Source organism: Glycine soja, chromosome 11 (assembly GCF_004193775.1).
Source record: "Glycine soja cultivar W05 chromosome 11, ASM419377v2, whole genome shotgun sequence".
Lineage (NCBI taxonomy): Eukaryota > Viridiplantae > Streptophyta > Magnoliopsida > Fabales > Fabaceae > Glycine > Glycine soja.
Window position 1 is genome coordinate 32,823,386 of NC_041012.1, and position 22,615 is coordinate 32,846,000.

The window sequence follows — 22,615 nt, forward strand, 5'->3', positions numbered from 1 at the left end:
TCTCATAGTATCACAATTCACCATCACATGTTTACACGTATCTCACAAATTAACACATGTTGAACTTTACACTTATACTCAATCTCAATAACAATATTATAATCTCAAAGCAACATGTTCTTTTACAATTCATCACATACTCGCAATTTGAATCATCATTTCATATCCTCAATATAACAATTTATATAAAAGACTATCACAACATTAGGACTAAAACCCCTTAAATAATATTACACAATTATATCAAAATCATAGGTCGAAATATACAAATATCAAGAACACAATTTATCAAGAAATTTTCATTAGGACATCAATATTTTATTTATAATCATAAAGGAAAAATTGCAATTTAATAAACATCTCAAAATAAAACCCCAATTTAATCTTCTAAGGATTCCTACACATGTTCTCACTAATCCCCAACTGTGAATAACTCATCCCTTACCTCTGAGCGGACTCACGTGTCTTCAGCCAACGATAGCAACATCTCTAGCGGTTCCCTGAAATTCTTTCAATTATTCATCCGACTGCTCCGATAGAATTTCCAAACGTCAGAGAGACGGAGAAGAGATTGAAACCTCCACTTGTACTGTCTTCATGCGATTCCTTTTTCTCCCTCCACGAATATTATCTCGCAAATCCCAACGGTGGAAGCGTGCGGAATTGAATTTCGAACAACATATCCAAATTTCATGAAAATCCCATGGCTAACGAAACCGGGATCGTAGTTTTACCGAGACAGTTTTTGGTTTCTGCGGGAAATTAAAATGCTACAATGCGAAGGGTTTTCCTATAAGCTCAGATATGATTTTGAAATTCCCAACGGTGAGAATGTTCGGAATTGGGTTGCGAACATGATAATAAAATTTCACGACGATCCAACGGTGAACGGGTTCGAGATCGTCGTTTTTCTGAGACAGGTTTGGTGGGCTGCGGGAAAAAGAAAGGATTTTGAGAGGAGAATGGGAAAAACGAAAATGAGACTAAAAATGAGACAGCTGACTTAACATAACTATTTATACCTAGGGTACTCAGTCTATTATTTGTTCTATATTTATTTATTTATTTATTTTTTACTAAAAAGCTTTTTAAATTTATTTACGAAAAATTGGGATGTTACAGTTACAAGAAATTTATGAGAAAATATGCAAAAATAAGATACAAAGCTTGTCAAAGCAACCAAGAATAGCGCAAGCAAAATTTTCCCCAAACAAATGTAAACACGAGACAAATAAATCAAGAAGGGAATGAAATAATCCATAGAAATTAGTACAATTACAAACTATTCATGATCAACAGGAATTAGTATTGTAATTGTTATTTGAGAGAAAAAAAAACTTAATACAATGCAATATTATCTTCTAGTGATGTACCAATAATTACAAAAACTTAATAAATGATTTATTTGAGCTTGAAATTGAAATTAATTCAATGCATAGGATTATATATCTTATGAATATATACAAATAGGAAATAAAAAAGTAACTCAACTAATGGAGGAGAAAAATTTTGCATTTGCTGTAAGAGCTCTAGGTACATACTTTATTAAGTGGTCTTATAGTCATGATATACACAAAGTGATCATGTCAGTGAAATTTTCTAATGATGCATAGAGTTGAAGTCATATCTCACAAGGAAGATATTTGAACACACATAACTCTTAAAAGGAAGCTAAGACAACATACCTTCTAGACTGGGAAGATATTCAAAAAACTACAACATCTTGCACAATTATATTAATGAAAAAATGGATATCCAACAAAAATAAGAGAAAGAAAGAAGTGAAGTTCAATAATGATTTTTTTCTCTTGTGATAATATACCTCTCTTGAAATCAGGCCTTAACCAATTGTTCCACTTAAGGCTCCATCTCTTATTGCACATGGGCAAACCTGCCAATAACTTCTGAAACAAAAAAAAAACTTCAATAACACAAGAAGAAGGACCCAAAGGAGGAGATTGTGGAAAGCATAACATAAAATGAAAGGAACCCATTGCACTTACCAACAACTACTTACTATTGCTGAAAACCTTTCTGATTCCTAAAATAAAATAAAAAAACATCAAAAAACTTTGACATTAGAATCACAAAAGAGAAAATGAAAAGGAAAAAAAAAAGATGAATGAGAATCACCACATACCCACAATTTCTTGTTGTTGGACAAAACTCTTTCGATTTCTCATATGACAAACTTACCAATGGTACTAATGCGGTGGTGAAGTGGTGATGAAGAACGTCACTACTCATTGGAGACAGTGGTGAAGGAAGTCGCTATTGAGTGGCAACAACAGTGTTTGGTTTGCCAACTTACTCATTGGTGAAGGCAATTTTGGGGAAGGAGGACAAATTGGGGTCGCAGTACAGCCACAATAAAAAAGTGTGCCCATACTCAATAAAAAAATGCAGAAGAAAATAGTGGAAGAGGATCAAGGAGTGGAAATGGAAAGGTGAAGAAGAATGTTGGAAAGAAGATGTGAGAAAGGAAATACAATGATGTGTCTATAGAGAAAGAAACATCTCTTTTTAGAAGCTTCTACTTCTTCCATTTTTAAAAGGAGGAGAAAAAGACAAAAGTTGTGGCCGAAGGAGAAAGAGAAAAAGGGAGGAGTGAGTAAAGAGAAAGAGAAAGATGATGAAAAGTTCAAATTATCTCTATTTTAACAATGTGTTAACAACATAGGATGTTCATTTTAGACTTTTTGACCACCTATTTTTTATATAATTTTATATAGATAAGATATTTATTCTAAATAATGTTTTTTTTATCACAATATTTCAATCAAAACCTAAATTATTCAAAAATCCTAAAAGTTTATTTCTTTTGTTACATTTTTTCAAAGGAAATGATATAATAACTAAGTGAATGGACATAAGTAAAATAATGTGTTGAAGTTAATCTTAAATCATTCATTATTATTCAAGTTCCACCTTTTAAAAAAATAATCTTTAGTTAGATTTTACTTAATTTTTCGTTCAAATTTCATATTAATGGAATGTTCTTTCCCCTAATAAATTGAAGAGTTAAGAATAAAAAATAAAAAAAACACTGTAACATAATGAATGAATGACTGAGTAGCTATCATGATTACTTGCAAAAGGGAATGGCTCCTTTTCAGACTTTCTGAACGCGAAGAAATCTCCATGTTCGAAAATCCACAACCCGTGTGTTGAAACCGATACAAGAGATTACAAAGAAACCGGTAGAAAAGTTACATCGACAATGATATAGAATATATAAATAGAATAGTAGCTATCTATATAAAGTTCACACGGGAACTTGGATTCTTTGGATTAATTTCTTGCTTGGAGCCTTAAAGGTTGTTAAAATACTTGTGCAGAATTTGAAATATGTTAGCATTAATTTTCACATGTCACATATACGCAACGTACCTACTAATTGACTTGTTCTCATACTAATTAATATTGGATTCACCAAAAAAAAAATATAATTAATATTGGTCACACACCTAATCATCACTGTCAACCCATGAATATTTTCTAATATAATCGGATGTTATGTCAACAACCCACATTCCCTAGCTAAAGACAATTATTTGTTTGTTGCACATAGGACCATACAAAATATCAATCTTTTGATTATTTGTTTTTTGAGTGAAATTGCATACAATATACTTTGGTCTTCCATCTTATTTTGATGGTCTAACAAAAGATGACAATCAAAACCCCTTTAAACTCCATTTCTAACAATTAATAACATGATGCTAATTAAACCTCAGCACACCTCCTGGGAGAATATCCCAGCCTAGACCTTTTTACATCATACAGAATGTGAAAATTCTGCTGTAGTAAGTTTCCAATAATTGTGAGATGAGAATGATTAGGAGTCTTCATAATTGCCAAACAAATAACTTCATCAGGTTCATATTGGTAGAAATAGTTCTCTGCTGGGAAATTCCACACACCCCCATCTGCAAAATGAATCCCAAAGTCAGGAAGCTCCACTTGCATCATTGCCCCTGACACATTGTAACATGGAGACATAACAAAATCATCTGCAGCAATTTGTTGCAGTTTAATTTTCTTCTCAAAGGCTTCTTTGATAATATCATAAGCTGAATCAGGAAAAAAAGTCAAAGTAGAGCCAGAATCAATAATTGTGCCACCACCAGCATCAGCAGCAGCACCTTCTGATGACCAATGCCAAGTTTGTTCAGAAATATCAAGCACTTCCCCACCAACCATAATGGACTTTATCTGAAGATAGTAAAATGTTTCATCTGGGGTTTCTTCTCCTGCAAGCAATGTAGTGAAGTTCAAGTTGTGGTTGTTCAATAGCTCCTTGTCCTCACCAAAGATCAATTTGCTGCTAACACTTGTGTTGCTGAATAGGTCAGTGAGACAATAAGAAAATGAGTGACCATAAATAGATTGAATCTGTGAGGGAAAGGAGATAGGTCCTCTCCCAAGTCCTAGCAACCCAGAAGCCCCATAAAAAAAGCCTTTATTCCAATGACCACAACCAAACATCACATCTACCACCTGTTTGAACTTTTCCTTTCCATTAGGCCAGGTTAGGTTCACAGTAAATGTTTCTGATGCAAAATCTCCTGTTGTGTTTGATCCATCTGCATAGTCATAGAAGTAAGGACATGTTTGGTTTTCAGCCTTGCAATGCTGAAGAGGGTCCGACGAAGAAACCAATTGACACCGGGGATCGTAGCAGCTTATGTTTCTATAAGTGCTAGAGTCCTTGGGATAATAGTGAGATCCATTTTGTTCAAAACAATCATAACAAGGATCACATTGAATCCAACTAAGGTCACTGCCAGTGTCAAGTATCAACCAAACATGTTTAGGAGGGGTACCTACAAACATGTCTAAGAAATACTCTCCTGTGCCAAGAGAGGCCCCAGATTCCAAGGTTGCCATGATGTTACCTGAAAACTCACCTTTGGAAGATTCCAATGATGCTACAAAAGCATTAGCTAGGTTGTTCTGTTGCTGGATGGTGATACTCTCTTTGACTTCTTGCTTCCTTGACATGCTTTTTGTGTCCTTTTTCTCTATGATTTTTCTGTGAAGAGTCTGAATTCTGACCAAATCCCTGATTGCTGAGTCCAGTGCATGTGTTTTAGGCTCATTCCCATGATTGATTGGCCTGCGCCTTAGTTGTAACTTTGCTGACCTTTTGTCAGGCTTTGCTGATGTAGCATCATCTCCATCTTCTTCCTTATTCAATCTTGTTGATTCTGAACTTTTGGCTCCTTTGTAAAATTCTTTGTTGGTGAGAGTTGGATCATTGTTGTGATAATTTTGATCATCATCTTCAGTGTATGGTTTGAAAGTGACACAGAAAATTGAAAGGAGGACCAAAATAAGGGAAACTTTCATGACCATAGTGCTGCTTTCTCCTTGTTTGATGGCATACACAATATAAAGTTTAGAAAATTTCCTGAAGTTTATAACAGCAATTGAAAAATAATGGACAAAGTATTTTCTTTCAATTCCTTGGAGAAAAGAAATAAAATCCAGAAACAGAACAAGCAAGGACAGAAATTCACTAGAATTTGCTAAAGCATAACTTAATTAAAGGTCTAAGAAAAAAAGGAGGAGAAATTTTGAAGTGCAAATTAGACCATGAAATGAAAGTGAAGGAAATAAGGGAATCAATGAAGTTTTAGGCTTTTAGCTGAAGATAGCTTTGATTAGGTGATATGGATAAACTTAGAGGGTTAAAAGCCAGAGAAAGTGAAGTGAGAGGTATATAGGTGGAAACTTTAGGTAGTCTGAGTTGGGGGATCATGTTGGTTAAGCTGAAATGACAAGGGTACTTTCAAATAAAAGTTTTATGGGTCACTTTAGACAGGTGGTTTCATTAAATTAATTTTACCAAATTGAACTATTTTACGTGGATTTCTGGTAAAGGATTTGTCGTTGAGAAAGTCTCAGATAAAAAAGTCCAAACTCAAGCGTCAAATGTAAGATTTTGTAATCTGCTTGTATAATTTATTATAAAGTCCTAGGCATACTAAACCAATCTAGGACAAGTGAATATAAATAGGCATGGACTTTCTTTCCCTTTTCTTTTTGTCATAAAAAAAATCTATTTGACAAATTATTGAGAAGAGCAAAGCTTTTTACATTGTTGTAGTTCTGGTTAAACAAAACCCACTTCATTGGATAAGATAAAGTAAGAATGTAGATAATGATTGCATATTTAAGTTATGACAACCATATGTTTAGTCATCTAACTTATTTTTGGTTTTAAATTGATCTTCTATATTTGAAAGTTTTAAAATGGTCCCTAAAAATTTTTTTAGTAACATGTTTGTGCTACCATTAATTTTAATCAAAATGGTGTTAAACTTGTGTCATTGACGACCAGAGCTCGAGCCACATTAGCACGAGAGGCTAAGGCCCCCTGATTTTTTTTTTCAGTTAAAAAATTAATATATTAATAATATTTATTTATTTTATAGAAATTTTATTAAGTAAAGAAATATGATTTGAAACTTATTATATTTTTAACGATAGATAGCTAAATTTGTCCTTGAAAGTGTGATGCGGTGGTGATAAATAAATCTCTCAGAGATGAAGAATACAAATTTAGTCATTAAATTGCAAAAATTGCGTTAAATTAGTCATGCCGTTAAATTTGTAAGACCATTTTAGTTGTAATATTTAAGGATCAATTTGATAATAAATTATGTTTTTAATGACTATTTTAACATTAAATTGTAAGGTTTAGGAATCAATTTGTCATTAAATTATCTTGAGGACTAATTTGTTGTACTTTTTACTTATTTAGTCTTTAAAGTTTTCATCTTTCAACGATAAATTTATCATCATCTCACACTTTTAATGAAAAATTTGATTAGTTACAATTTTTTAAAAAATTTAGATTATTATGCAAATAGATTTAATCACTTAACTTTATTTTTAAAATTATAAAATAAATAGTAATATTTTTTAAAATAAATCTTATGCCAATATTATATTTGATCAAAATTTAGTTATTATATGATGAGTTTTGATCTCCTAAATATTTAAAATTATAAAATTAATAGTAGTTTTATCTTTTTTAAGAAATTTTATCTAAATAGAAATATTATATTTCATTAAATTTTAGTTATTATATAATGAGTTTTTTTCTTTGTTAAACTCTATTTTTTTTGGAATTGAACGAGTTATTATTTTCAAATCTCATAAACAAGTGTTATTGGATTGATTAAAAATTATTATAATTTCCAAATTATAGAAGCACACAATAATAGTTATTGTAATAATGAGTTCTAACATCGACAATATCTCAGACAAAGATTGAAAGACACCACAACACACCAAAAAAAATTTAAATTTTTCATATTTTATTTTAATGTTTTAGTAACAAGATTGCACTTCATAATAAAATGGAAAATAATTTTTTATTGAATTCTTATCATTATAAAATAAAATTGTTGACATTAATAATTATTGATTATTTTTGCGATATATAAGAAAGACATTATGTGTTTTTTTGTGATAAGACATTATATGTTTTGATAGATTATTAATGTAATATAATGTATTAGAACATCAAATTATAAATATTTTGTATTAAAATTAATGATATATAGTTGTGGGATGGATTTATTCAGATAAAAAATTGTTGGATGTATTTTATTTTTTACGATTGCCCCTCTCTTCTTAGTCTAGGTCTGTCTTTGTGGACGGTTGCGGCTCCTCCGGCTCCCGTGGCGGTGCAATTTCTAACACTGGTTTTACTTTGTGGTTCCACGATCATGAAGAGATTGTAATAATCAACGAGATTCACGTTAAAAAAAATTTAGTCTGACGGCATCATTTATGATGAACTCCGCTAGCATGACCAGTAAGACGACGTTACCACCATTGCATTTCATGATGGAGGAGCCGCAATTGACTCACCAATAACGTAAGTTTAACGCCATTTAGATTAAAACTAATAGGAAGACAAAGTTGTTGCTAAAAAATTCTTTAAGGGTCCATTTTAGAATTTTTAAAATATATATATATATATATATATATATATATATTAGCCTATTAATTTTAAGAATTTTCAAAATAAGGGAATTGTTATTATTAATGTTTATGTGAAGTGGCAAGTTTTCTTTTTTGCCTAAAAAATTTCCTGTCTATTTTACACCTCAAAACAAGTCATCATGAGTCATATACACCTCTTGTGGTGATTATCACACTCGTTCAACGATATAAATTAACCATATGCGTATCATTATCAAAGCTTGTTCACTAAGTCACTATTATCCATATTTCTCTCCGCACAATTTTTTTTCTTGCTTTCCTTTTCTCATAACAAACTTATTTTCCATTTTCATTTATTTATTTCCATACCTCAAAGGTCAAAACCCACATCTTTTCCAATTTTATAATTACTTTCTTTTTTTGGAAGAATTTTTTCCTTCTGTTTTAAAAAATTTTCTTTGCTTCAAAATGATTTTATATTTCATATCAACCCCCCCTCGCACACCACCACCACCACCAACACATTGAACCAAATTAACAGTGTAGTGACCATATAAATTTAATACGCGTCATATCCTAAGCAAATGTCAGTACGTAGTATGCATCCATGCAAGTGTGAACTCACCAAAAACCACATGGAGACTATGAGAAATTAGAGAGCCATTGAAATTTGGATCAAACATGCAGGGAAGGTCCACCTTGAATTCTTATACCCCTTATTAATATACCATCTGTCATGGTAAGTAAAAATGTGACATAATAAAAATCAAACACTAAGCTTCAAGCCAAGTGGGAGTTTTTTGTCGTTGACATTTGAAATTGAACCTTCGACCTTTCTTTCACGACTTCTCTTCTTTTCTCTTTTGGGATGCTTCTGAATTTGAAATTGGCACATCATGGTTTTAAATATAATTAACATATCATAAAGTCTTGGACAAATACTGATACTATGTGATTGTTTAATTTAGGCATGGATAGTGTCTCAAAGGCTAGAAAACCAAAGCAGTCACATTATAATGCAATAATGTGTAGAAAAATAGGTGTAACTAGCTGGAGTTGGTGCCAATTCAACCTTGGTCATTGCATCACCAAATGCGAATTTTGACTCTTTGGTGCTAAAAGACAGTGGTAAAGTTCAGATAGCACCGTGATCATTTGAGGTTGGGATTGCAATTCTTGCAAAGTCTCGATTATTTATTTACTCAGCTGATGTTTTTTATTCAACAAATTTAGAGGAATTCTTCAAAGCCATATTCTATTTCATTGACCTAATCGACACGTTAATAAATAATGGAATTCTTCTAAGACCTTTTAATAACCTTCTTAGTTACTGCTCAAAAGCTTCTATGTAAATTAACCATCAGAACAAGCAAAATATTCAATAACAATCCAATTCACATATAAGGAGCTGACGTAGTTTGGATTAGAAAAAAAAATAATACAAAACAAATCATTAAAATTACATATATTTTTCTACAGAATCAGTTTGAAACTAGTTTCTAAACAGATTTTTAAGTACAAAATTGGTTTTAAAACTTGTTTGGTTTCAAAACCAATTTTGAACCATACATCAATTATTAGAATCATTCTTAAACATGGTTATGAACCTTAAATAAGTTATGAACACAAAAACTGCAATAGAAACTGATTTTAAACTAGACAGGGGCTTCAAAATATCACCGTTGGCTAAGGGTGTGCTGCATGATTTGGTTTTATACATAATTATTCCTTCACACAGTGTGTTGCTTGGTTTGCTTTTATACAAATTGTGTTGGGAATTTTCAATAAATCTTATAAAATATCAAATGAGCATCATAACACATAACATATTACGTTAGATTATCAAGAGGTTTTAAGGAATACCTGAATCCATAGAGTTTGATTAACACGCAGCGGAATCATACAATGGTCACGAACAATTGGTTTAATGATCTTCTTCAACCAAATCACCTTCTTCCTTATGGGACCTTCGTTTTCTCTTCAGATGGGAGAGGAGAAACTGTTTATTGATTTGGTGTATTGGGGGCCATAATCATGCCTTATGTTTTAAACCTTCCCATTATTCCCTAATGGGTCAAACTGCTTTCCGCTTATTAAGCTCATATCAATTTTTTTGTGAGTCTAATGGGCTCACTTAAATAAATCACTTTATGTTGAACCCATTTAAATGTAAATAACTAATATAAATATTATAATATAATATGTAGCTCATATTAATTAATTAGAAATTATAAAATTCCTAACAAATTAGACTTTATAAATTGGATTTGATAGGAGTTTATATGAATTATACAGATATACAGATGATTAAGATTAAAAATTTGTTTTTTTATATTAATATTGATATAAAGTAATTACCATCGGAAATAATAATTAATCATTATCAAAGATCGTTAATTAAATAAATATTTTTCATTAAAACTTAAAAATCTATTTTGAAACATAAATTTGTATTCCAGATTTTTTTTTTTTTTTGAAATACAATAGAAGAATAGAAGGTGCATGATTCAATAGTGAGAATACAACAAATAAATGTCCATTTTGTGTTAGGGTGTTGCTAGGGGCACATGCAACATTGCTAGTGCACCCAACAATTTTTTATAATTCCCAAAATACTCCTCATCGTGTTTTTTCTATAAAAAGCTGGTTTATTTCGTTTTGGTTTACATTGTTGCTTTCTTTGTATGTGGTGAAGTTAGAGATCTCTGCTGTGGTGTGTTATTTTTCGACCAAGGTACATATTTTATAGCTTTTCTGGGTATGTTTTTTTTTTTGTATAGGAATGTCGGAATACACTGTTTCAAAGGTACGGAAGAAGTTCTTCCACACGTCTTCACAGAAGAACCTTCTTCCGCAGTTGAAATTAACAATTGTGGAAGAACCTTCTTCCGTGAGTTAATTTGTTTTTTGATTTTTAAATTTTTAGATTATTTTGTATATGCCTATGTTATATTGGTTAATTTTATTTGTAATGTATGTCAAACATTAAATACGTAAGATATGATTATATTAGTTGGTTGAAGTGTTGATTTTTTCGCGTAGGTTAAAGTGTTTTTTGGTGATATGAACTATGTAGTTATAATGTTAAAATTAGGTAATTAAAAGTTGAATTTGTTTTTTGTTGAGTTATTGATGTAGATGATATTTTTGAATTAGTTTGTTAAATCGTGAATTAGTTGAAATGATAATTTGAAGTTATTTATTTAGTCAATTTATTTAGGTTGTTGTATTGTTCAAATAATTTAGTTGTATGGTTAACAATTGATTTTTTGGTGTCGGTTGAAGTGTTTTTTGGTGAATTGAATTATGTAGTTATAATCTTGAAATTAGGTAATTAAAAGTTGATTTTTTTTTTGTTAAATTTTTTATGTAGATAAAATATTTGTATTAAGATGTTAAATCTTGAATTAGTCGATATTCATAGTTTGAAGTAATTATTTAGTCAATTTATTTAGGTTGTTGTATTGTTCAAATTATTTAGTTGAATGTTGAATTAGGTGATAGTTATAGTTTGAATTAAGATGAACGAAGATCAATGGGCGTAAAACAATACGATGTCTGAAGAAGTTGATATGAATTTTGAAGATGAACAATATTGTGGTGTGAATGAAGGACATGTTGATTGTTCAGACGCTTTTAATACTTCTTAGGTAATCATGTTGATCAGTTTTAGTCGTTTGGTTTAATGTATGATTTATGTAAAAATTAATATGTCGGGATTGCGTTGTAGGTCTTTGCAACCCGAGACGAAGTTTTGCATTGGGCTCGAACGGTTGCCCATGAAAACGGTTTTGTTGCACTAATTATGAGGTCTGATACATATACTGGTAGTAGAGGAAGAACTTCATTTGTGCTAATTGGGTGTGAAAGGAGCGGTCAGTACAAGTGTAAGAAGAAAGAATTTGTTAAAAGAGACACAGGCACTAGGAAATGTGGTTGTCCCTTCAAGCTTCGTGGGAAACCAGTGCATGGAGGAGAAGGTTGGATGGTGAAGTTGATCTGTGGGATTCACAACCATGAATTGGCGAAGACCTTAGTTGGACATCCATATGCTTGGAGATTGACAAATGATGAGAAGAATATCATTGCTGATATGACAAAGTCGAATGTGAAACCAAGAAACATTCTGCTAACGTTGAAGGAGCACAACGCCAACAGTTACACCACAATCAAACAAATCTACAATACAAGAAGTGCATATCCTTCTTCAATCAGAGGAGATGACACTGAAATGCAACACCTAATTAGGCTTCTTGAACGTGATCAATGCATTCATTGGCATAGATTGAAGGATGAAGTTGTGGTGCGTGATTTGTTTTGGTGTCACCCAGATGCAGTTAAGTTATGTAATGTGTGTCATCTTGTTTTTTTTATAGACAATACCTACAAAACAAATATGTACAAACTTTCATTGCTTAACTTTGTGGGGGTGACACCAACAGGGATGACTTTCTCTGCTGGGTTTGCATACCTGGAGGGTGAGCGTGTGAACAATATTGTATGGACATTGGAACGGTTTCGAGGCCTGTTTTTAAGAAACGATTGCTTCCCTATTGTTATTGTCACAGACAGAGACCTAGCCCTCATGAATGCACTGAAAATTGTGTTTCCGAAGTGTACAAACTTGTTGTGCAGGTTTCACATAGACAAGAATGTGAAGGCAAAGTGCAAATCACTAATTGGTCAAGAAAATGCATGAGAGTACGTAATGGAAAGTTGAGGTACTCTAGTAGATTGTCCTTCGGAACAGCAGTTCCCTGAGCGCCTTCAAAAGTTTCAAGTAGCGTGTTCCCCGTGGCCAATATTCTTTGACTATGTATGTGAGACATGGATTGTCCCACACAAGGAAAAATTTATCACAGCCTGGACGAATAAGGTGATGCACCTAGGCAACACAACAACAAATAGGTATTTAAATGTTTTATTATTTTAGTCAAGTTTCTTTTAATGATTGTTAGGAACATGATTGTTATTAATTTGTCTTGTCTGTTGTGTGTTTTAAATGTAGGATTGAATCTGTTTATTAGGCTCTGAAAAAGGTATTACAGAATAGCCTTGGAGACCTCTGTAGTGTTTGGGATGCCATGAACAACATGATCACGCTGCAGCACACTCAAATTAAAACATCATTCGAAACAAGTACGCATGTCATTGGACATGTATATAAAAGAACCTTAGGCTTCTGGGAATGGTTTCAAGGTACACTTTAAATGAAATTACGTATGAGTTTGAGCGTGTACACTATTTCAAAAACAATCCGTCTTCTTGTGGTTGTGTCTTGAGAACCAGGCTAGGTCTTCCTTGTGCATGTGAGCTACAAAGGTATGATGGTGGCAGCATCCCACTCTATGCAATCCATATGTATTGGAGGAGACTTAGTTTTTTCAGACTAAGGGTTATGTGAGGCCGAAGTCAGCATCAAGGAAGAGATGGATAGGATATATAAAAGATTTGAGGAACTTGATGTCTACGGCAAAGTTACTTTCAAGAGTAAACTTCGAGAATTCGTGTATCCCGATGAAAACCCTATGTGTCCTCCTCCGTCAAAGGTTAACACCAAAGATGCACCGAAGAAACTAACAAAAAGAAGCCAAAGATCGACAAAGCGTGATCTGTCATATTGGGAGTATGTTGATGCTTATCATTCAGTTCAAAACAGCAACAATTTAGTCAGACGTAATGCATCATCTTCTGAACCATCGAAGCCAGCAAAGATGATCCCGATGTTGGATCAATTTGTGCCATTTATACAGGGTTTCATTGAGGACGTTGTTGATGTGAAAGCAAATGGCAACTGTGGATATCGGTTAGTTGCCGCTTTGTTAGATATGGGAGAAGAATCTTGGGCAGTGATGCACAACGAATTGATTAAAGAACTTGGCAAATGGTTGCAAGACTACATAAAGCTCTTTGGTGGCACGGAGAGATTTGAATAGTTGAGGTTGTCCCTACATGTGGATGGATTATCCAAGGTATTGTTTATGCTTTTTTTTATATAAATAATGTTTACATGACTGACACATGTATGTTTTTATGATTTAGGTTAGTGTGGACAAGTGGATGGATATAACGGAGATGGGATATGTCATTGCATCAAGATATAATGTAATCCTTGTATCGTTGTCATGACAACAAAGCTTCACATTTTTTCCTCTCAGAAGCAAACCACCTCCCGATTCTTCTATGCACCGCATGATATACGTCGGTCATGTGTTTGGAAATCATTTTGTTCAGGTCCATTGAAAATTCATTTACTCAAATATTTTCAATTATGCAATAACTTGGCTTGTTCGTTTAACTTATTTTTGTTATTTCACTTACAACAGGTTTATCTCAAAGATCGTTGTCCCTTACCGCCTATGACGTTGTTGTGGTCAAGCAATTCTTATCCTCGGGCAAAATAGTGGCCAACTGCATATGTAGGTAGAATGCAACAGTACTTAAGCTTAATGACAATTAAAACAACGCATGTAGACCTAAACGAACACTGAAGCTGTAACATTTATGTATCTGTATTTACGATTGGATTTGTCTTGATGTAACACGTTAGTATTGAAATACTAATGAATTGTTGCGTGAACAAATCGATGAGCTGGTCCATTTAAAAGCAACGACGTGTTTGTCATGTGTCAGTGTCGTAAGTCACAAAGCGTTGCATGACGTGACTCGACATTCATTGATGTGACAGGACAAGTAGTGATGTGATACGACAATGACTAACGTGACACAACATGACTATGAATGATTTAACTCAACATTGATTGACGTGACACGATAATTACTGATGTGACATGACAATACTAACGTGACATGACACTGAATGACGTGACACGACATTGCTTTACTTGTAAATTTAAAAACAGAAAATGGTCATGCGTCTATTAAAAGTGAAGCCATGCACCTGCTCGCCATGTATATAAATGAGACATGGCCAGGCGCCCATGAGTTGCACATCAAGTGGTATTCACATTCTGTCCAAAAAAAATTCCACAAACAATGGCATTCTTAGGAGAAACTTCCTTTCAGACGATCGTCAACTCAAGGTTGACCTTCATTTTTCCAAATGGGTATTATATATGAAAAACGAATGCTTAATGTCGTCGGTACTAATTAATTTTTTTTCTAACTTTTATGACTAATTATAAAGAACGAAATATAATAATTAAATTCATCAGCATTATTTTTTAATTATTTTAAGTATAATTATTTTTTACTTATTAAATATGTGAGTTGGTATAAACCTCGAAACTGGTATTTTTATTAGAATGTCTATGTTGGTTACATCAACATTATTTTAAGTATAATTAAACAAAAAGTAAAAATTGAAAAATCATACTGATGAATTTAATTGTTATTCAAAAATTTATCTTATCACATATATAAAGGAATACTAAAATTAAAACTTTATTTTCAAATTTGTCGTTATTAAAATATGTGTTTTTTAAACTAGCATTATTTGTTTTAGATACTTATCACGAACAAATTAAATGAAATAAAATAATTTTATTTACAATTATCAAACAATGTAATTTGTACATCAAATGTTATTAAATACAATAAAAATATGTATCCTATTCTATGTGTCGCTTTGTCGCGGCCTAACACTTCCATCTACGACGTCACCTCTAACGATCTTGAGGCAATGAGCCATGATGTCATATAACTCAGTGCCTTAAGTGACCATCCTGAGGTTGATGACCCGCTCCAAACTTTCAGCGATCGCTTGACATCCTTGGCAGTCAACTTGTCATAGTCAAAATAATAAAGTTAGTATCAGATTTTTAAAAAATTTAAATTATGAAAAACTACAGAATTTTAGCTTACCACTAAATGCGTAAGGAGATCAGACGCAACTGGAACCTCCGGGATAGGTGGCTCGACAAACTCCTCATCATGTGGGGTAGGTGAATGTCTTGGCTCAGCATCGTCCTCGATCAGCGTGACGAACGGGTGCAAAATCTGGAAAAACCAATCCATGTAGTCTAGCGCTACCTGGTCAGGAACTACACAGATCTCCCCCGCGATCACTAGATGGTCTGCAAAGTGCAGCCACCAATCATCTATATTAGGACCCGTCAACGATTCACGAATAGGCGGCGGAAGGACAGTCTGAATGTACCCGAACTGTCAAACCACCCGCTTTGGTCGAACATAGACGACTATCTGACCCCATCTGAGCTGGCCCGTGTAGGATGAGATTAGGTCGAAGCCCCTAACTCTCCGGTGCTCAGCATAGGGCATCCAGCACACGTCCGTGATAGTCAGAGCTTCTATATGTGCCCGGGATGGGGCTCCCTTGATCCTCGTCATATGAGCCTTACTCGTAAGCCACCTGGAGGCACGTGGGCTTGCCTCAGCATAAGCATCATCAACAACGCACTGATGCACCATCGGAAAGTGCTTGTATATCCAGCACTACAAACACGAAGTCAACATCAATAAAAAAAAACATGTATTTCATCCTAGTTCAATTTAAATTATAAGTAACACAATATTTACCTGAAATAATGTAATGTAACTGACCATCTGATCTGCCGTGTAGGGGTCTGCGACGCTTCATTCAGATGGTCATACAAGTGCACCAATGTTGCCGCTCCTTAAGAGAATCCCCCTGTCTAGGCCAGATCCCTGAAAGCCTCCAGGTGCATGACATGAACATGTGTTGCACTCTTGTTAGCGAAAAGAGTGCAACCGACCAAGTGGAGGAGATACGCGCAGGCTGCTACAACCCATCGTTTGGCCCGACACCTACTCTGGTACACCTCCCGAAGCCAGGACAACCGAACATGAGGCTCAGATGCCTGACGGGTCTCAGCTTTAGCCTCCTCAGAGCTGACCTCAAGCAGCTTCGTCAACAGCATGACCGCGTCGGAAGTAACCAGCGGCTCGAAGCTATGCAGCGCACCAATGATGGGAAGGTGTAGGAGTGACGACACGTCATCTAGAGTGATCGTCAACTCTCCTTCTGGCAGGTGGAAGGTGCTGGTCTCCTTATGCCACCTCTCGACGAAGGCGGATATAAGTCCAAGATCAGTGGTAATTACCGAACACCTTATTAGTGGACTCAATCTGGTGGCTGCAATCATGCCTTCTATCTCAGGCGCTGGTCTCCCAAATTTATCTACTTTTCTACCATAGGAGACCAACTTCAGCTCTAGTCGTTCCTCAATTGAATAACACATAATAGTTTATAAAAATGTCAATATCAAAAACAACCAACTATAAATAATTAGCATATAATCAGCAAAACTAGTCAAAACCAATGGGTCGTGTGGCCCACCAGGGAATCCCTCATCAGCAGCAGGTGACCCCTCACTACCATTAGTAGCCACTCCCTCTGCGTCCGCAGCATCGACGATACCTGTCATCTCCGGAGTAGCGTCAAACACATGAGGAACATCCTCATTTAACTGAGGCACATCCTCAGGTGTCTGAGTAACGTCCTCAGTCATATGAGGAAAATGAACTTGTTGCCTACATACTGAAGTAGTTGGCCTACGACGTCGAGGAACTTCAGGTTGATGCGCATCCTGACTCATGTCTCTGCCTCTACCAGATCCTAAGGCACGATCTAAACCTCTTGTTCTAACCATGATCTAAAATCATGAAGAACATTTACTTTTTTTGGTAAAATTAAGTATTAATATAATTGGTAACCAAGCTTTGTCATTACTAATTTTTTCAAATACAAGTTTTGTATGTTTCTTACTAATTTGGTCAAATTAAGTTTTGTATGTTTCTTGGACATGATCTTGTCATGCGAAATTTGAACATGAGAGGATCCATTCCCAATTCACCACTTACTACTTTTATGATTTAGAACTATTGGTCAACCTATTAAGAGTGATCTAGAGGTAACTTGTTTATCTTTGTAGTTGTTATTCACCTCGTAGGAAAATATTTCGTTGTTTTTGTGCATATGTTTATGGATCAGCTTCATTGTTCTTAGTATTATTTTAGCTACTCATTAATGACAATATTTTGTTATTGTTTTCATAATTTTATTTATTTGGATTATCTTGTGTGTATAGGGACAATTTTTTCTCGTCTCATGATATGTGTGACATTGTCACTTGTTGGCAGGGGTTGAGTGGTCCCCTAAGTGATTTGGCTGACTACAAATAGTGCATGATGATTTTTATACCAATCTGTTGGGTCCTGATCTCTCATATGCACATTATCTTTCTGAACAACATTGTCATGCTGCCTTATTGTTTGTGTGTGTCTATTCTTTTTCTTTTTTGGTTTAGTATTTTGAAGTTTGTTGTGTTTATGATGAGCCTTTAGTGAAATTTTTGTAGAAAAGCCACAGATATCCTTCTTTATTGCAACTGCAAAAAGGTGGACCTTTTGTTATCGTTTTGCATTGGTGGCGTAGTAAGCTTTTTCAATGTGTGGATTCAATACCATCAAGGATGGGACTGGGGCTTTAGGTTCACCACCATTGAATGAAATTGAACAGAAAATAGAAGAAAGAATTCTCTTTCTCCTTCTCCCCCAAGGATTTGTCCTTTCACAACTTATTTCTCTTTTCTCTATTAACTAACTACTATCCTCACTGCCTTAACTAACTCTCCCTTCCTTCTCCCCTAACTCCTCACATTTAGCTGTGAAAAAAAAACTCTCTTATAGTGATGGAATGTAAATTTGGCCCTCCCAATATCCCATGATGGTGAATTCTTGTGCACGGGTCTTCTTGTGGCTAAACTAACATAATCTACCACTACTCTCCTGAAAGCAACTTATATAATTGTTAGCATCTCCATGAAGTGACCATATAGTTTGTATCCTTCAAATCTTTATATATTCAAAATCATTTGTGTCTCAGTTACATTCATTGGAGACAACTCTTGCGGGTGCTTTGAGAAGGGAACAAATGTCAGAAATTTCTATTAAGCAACTAGAAGCTGAAATTGAACAATTAAAGCATTTGGTATTTCTCTTATGAGCTCTTCTTGCTATTGGAGTTTTATATTTCAACTCTCTTCACTATTTATCCATAAATTTGTTATCACTCAGGTTCGTCAAAGAGAGGACGACACTAGGAGTTGCAAAATGATGCTTAGGTTTCGCGAAGACAAAATTCATAGATTGGAGTCTCGACTAGCTAGTTCGATTCCTACGAACACATTTTTGTAGGAAAAGAATAAAGCATTTTCTGATGAGATTCAAATACTTTAGAGCAAACTTGATCGAAATCCTGAAGTCACTCGGTTTGCTGTAGACAATATCAGGCTTCTAGACCAACTTAGAAGTTGATATATTGTTTGTTATCAAGACAGTGACTATGAAATATTATCTCTATTTTGCATTCCTTACAATTACTTGCACATATATCAAGAGTTTTATGAGGAAAGGGAGAGAGAGATTTTATTGATTGAAGTGTCTTCTTTGAGGGAACAGGTACTTGTGTTTCTAGAATTAATAAAGAAATAATTTCCCTTTTAGATTCCTTGTTTTGTTTTTTAAGATTCTATGATTTACCTTTGTTCTGTAGTTGCTTCAATATCATGGAAGAAACTCCATGCAGGGTAATTCAAATCATGATATTCAACCTCAGGTTAGTCTATAATTACCTGAAGCAGTTCATGATTTCCATTCCATTGAACATTTTATTCCTTTTTGCCTATTAAAACAAAATGTATGCTAAAATTGTGTTTCTAAACCAGACTTACAGAGGGATATATTTGTACATGGTATGGAATTCAATCATTGTTAGAATAGTATCTTTAATCAACTGCTTATGAAGTAAAGCCGAAAACAGTAGTGGCAAAACAAGGGAACAAAATAGTTATTGAAAGTGCTAATCAACTGAAGTATTTTCAAGATGAGGCTAGATCAATATAGAGTGATAAAAACTAAATGCACAGGTGATGCATCAGTTCTCAAGGAAATTATTGAGCATGACAGAGTCTACAACTTCCTTGTTGGTATGAATTCCGAGTTTGATCAAATCAGAATTTAAATTTTGGGAAAAACAACAAATTACATGTGTCAATGACATGCCAGGTATTGCATAAAGTGAAGATGGCAGGAATTTTCCTATATCATTGGCTAAGTCAAAAGGAGACCATGAAGCTCAAGTGTAGCATTTGTGACATAACATAGCCTGGTTTCATGGATAGGTTTATATATAGTTGCGTTTCTGCAGATATATTTTCTTAATTTTCTCTGTGAATAAGTTTTGTTAGTGTAATAATGCCTTTTGTTTATCAGAGTATCTCTCGCTAAGAGTTAAAGAAGCTATAACATTGTAACTTTGTAATATAAATTCAATTTGTCATTTATCATATACATATACACTTTGTAATAGCAAATAAAAAAAACTAACTAATAATATGAATAAAATGATGGTTCAGGGATAATTTTCAAAATAAAAAAATAATATACAATAAAACATGTAAAACATGTTGCTGCAGAAGAAGGTTCTTCCGCAAGAAGGATTAATAAAAAAAATTAACTAATAATATGAATAAAATGATGGTTCAGGGATAATTTTCAAAATAAAAAAATAATATACAATAAAACATGTAAAACATGTTGCTGCAGAAGAAGGTTCTTCCGCAAGAAGGATTTCCTTCGTGCGGAAGAACCTTCTTCCGTAGCAACATATGGAAGAACCTTCTTCCGCGACTATGTGCAGAAGAAGGTTCTTTCGCGTGACATGCGGAAGAAGCTTCTTCCGCATGTGAAAGATGCCTCGTCTCTTTCGTGTGGAAGATGGTTCGTCCGTTGGTTCATGCAGAAGAACGTTCTTCCGCGTGAACCAACGGAAGAACCATCTCGGGCCATAATAAAAACAAATTAAACAAACAAACATGTTGTACATATAGATAAATTATTACGGCAACTACAGTAGTGACCGGTGGGTGCATGCTAAATTGGTTTGGAACTTTGGATAAAATATTATTAGCTTGGTTATTAACTAAGCCAATTAGTGGAGGAATAAGTATACTTATTTTGTAGGATCAATGTACAAAATAAAATATAATACAATTAATTGACGATAAAATTTATACATTAATTATACATACACAAATTAAATATATTTACAAAAAATTAATTAAATATATAAAACAAATGGAGTGAAATCAATAACAAAATATATATATTTTAATAACTAAATATATTATATGAATAATATAACTTAAATATACTCTCCAAATAATTCCAAATACATGCAAACACAACTTAAAATAAATAACAAATTATATTTTTCAAAAATTACATTTTTCAATAACAAAATATAATATACAATCACGGAAATTTAAATATATTCTACAAATAAATTAAATCACATTTAAACACAACTTTACATAAATAACAAATTATATATATATTCTACAAATAAATTAAATTACATACAAATATAAATTTAAATATATAACATAATATATATATTTTTGACTAAAAATTAAAATAATATATATACAAAATTAATGACTTCAAATAATTACGAGTAAAATAATTTAACATACAAAATCAATAATTTAAAATACATAAAATTATTCTAATTTAAACATAACATAAGAAACTAATAATAACTAAAACTAACGTAATATAAAAAATTTAATTTAGACCTAATTTTAAATTAATAATTTACAGTACATAAAATTATTCATAATTTATCATATCAAATATTTAAACTAAATGTAATCTACCATATACAAAATTTAAACTAAAGCTAATTTAAAATTAATAAGTTACGGTACCTAAAATTATTCCTAATCTATTATATAAAATTTAATTCTGACCTAATTTAAAATTAATAATTTACCATACATAAAATTATTCTTAATCTATGATATCAAATATTTAAATTAAATGTAATCTACCATATACAAAATTTAAACTAAAGCTAATCTAAAATTAAAAAGTTACGGTGCCTACAATTATTTCTAATCTATTATATAAAAATTTTAATTCTGACCTAATTTTAAATTAATAATTTACAGTACATAAAATTATTCATAATCTATCATATCAAATATTTAAACTAAATGTAATCTACCATATACAAAATTTAAACTAAAGCTAATCTAAAATTAAAAAGTTACGGTACCTGCAATTATTCCTAATCTATTATATAAAAAATTTAATTCTGACCTAATTTTAAATTAATAATTTACAGTACATAAAATTATTCCTAATCTATCATATCAAATATTTAAACTAAATGTAATCTACCATATACAAAATTTAAACTAAAGCTAATCTAAAATTAATAAGTTATGGTACCTAAAACTATTCCTAATCTATTATATAAAAAATTTCAACTAAACCTAATCTATTATATAAAACCCTAAACTATTCCTAATCTACCATATAATATTAATAACTTAGAGTATGTAAAACTATTTCTAATTTACCATATAAAAAATTTAAACTAAATCTAATCTACCATATAACATTAAGAATTGAAACTAAACTATACAAAATTATTAGCTTACAGTACCTAAAACCATTCCGAATATAAACATCTACAAAAATAAAAACATACAAAATATTCAATATATAACTTACAAGTTTTTAAGAAAATGGAAGAACACGAATAGCAGCAAGCAACTAGCTCTCTCTCGACACAAGCAATTTCACTCTCTCGGTTAACACAAGCAAACTCGAAAGCAAGGAATGCAGGCAAGGAATGAATGCC

At 32.8% G+C, this 22,615-nt stretch overlaps 3 protein-coding genes across 3 annotated transcripts; 1 reads left to right on the forward strand and 2 right to left on the reverse strand.

Moving 5' to 3' along the window:
• Positions 1-3,576: 3,576 nt before the first annotated feature.
• Positions 3,577-5,760, reverse strand: LOC114375654 (aspartyl protease family protein 2-like). Its single transcript, XM_028333503.1, has one exon. The coding sequence runs from the start codon at positions 5,356-5,358 to the stop codon at positions 3,727-3,729; it is 1,632 nt and encodes a 543-aa protein (XP_028189304.1). The 5' UTR covers positions 5,359-5,760; the 3' UTR covers positions 3,577-3,726.
• Positions 5,761-13,391: 7,631 nt separating this feature from the next.
• Positions 13,392-13,898, forward strand: LOC114373200. The gene has a single exon (XM_028330724.1). The coding sequence runs from the start codon at positions 13,392-13,394 to the stop codon at positions 13,896-13,898; it is 507 nt and encodes a 168-aa protein (XP_028186525.1).
• Positions 13,899-16,577: 2,679 nt separating this feature from the next.
• Positions 16,578-17,555, reverse strand: LOC114373201 (protein MAIN-LIKE 2-like). The gene is made up of 2 exons (XM_028330725.1): positions 17,223-17,555; positions 16,578-17,126 (listed from the first exon to the last, which is right to left on the reverse strand). Exons 1-2 carry the CDS (start codon positions 17,553-17,555, stop codon positions 16,578-16,580), a joined length of 882 nt encoding a protein of 293 aa, XP_028186526.1.
• Between the last annotated feature and the right edge of the window lie 5,060 nt (positions 17,556-22,615).

What these genes read in the sequence shown, in the direction of transcription:
- LOC114375654 (XM_028333503.1), bottom strand. Translation starts at nt 5,358, where the DNA reads ATGGTCATGAAAGTTTCCCTTATTTTGGTCCTCCTTTCAATTTTCTGT.
- LOC114373200 (XM_028330724.1), top strand. Translation starts at nt 13,392, where the DNA reads ATGGATAGGATATATAAAAGATTTGAGGAACTTGATGTCTACGGCAAA.
- LOC114373201 (XM_028330725.1), bottom strand. Translation starts at nt 17,555, where the DNA reads ATGGTTAGAACAAGAGGTTTAGATCGTGCCTTAGGATCTGGTAGAGGC. An exon ending in GTGGGCCACACGACCCATTG is followed by an intron (nt 17,127 to 17,222) that starts GTTTTGACTAGT and finishes TATTCAATTGAG; the next exon opens with GAACGACTAGAGCTGAAGTT.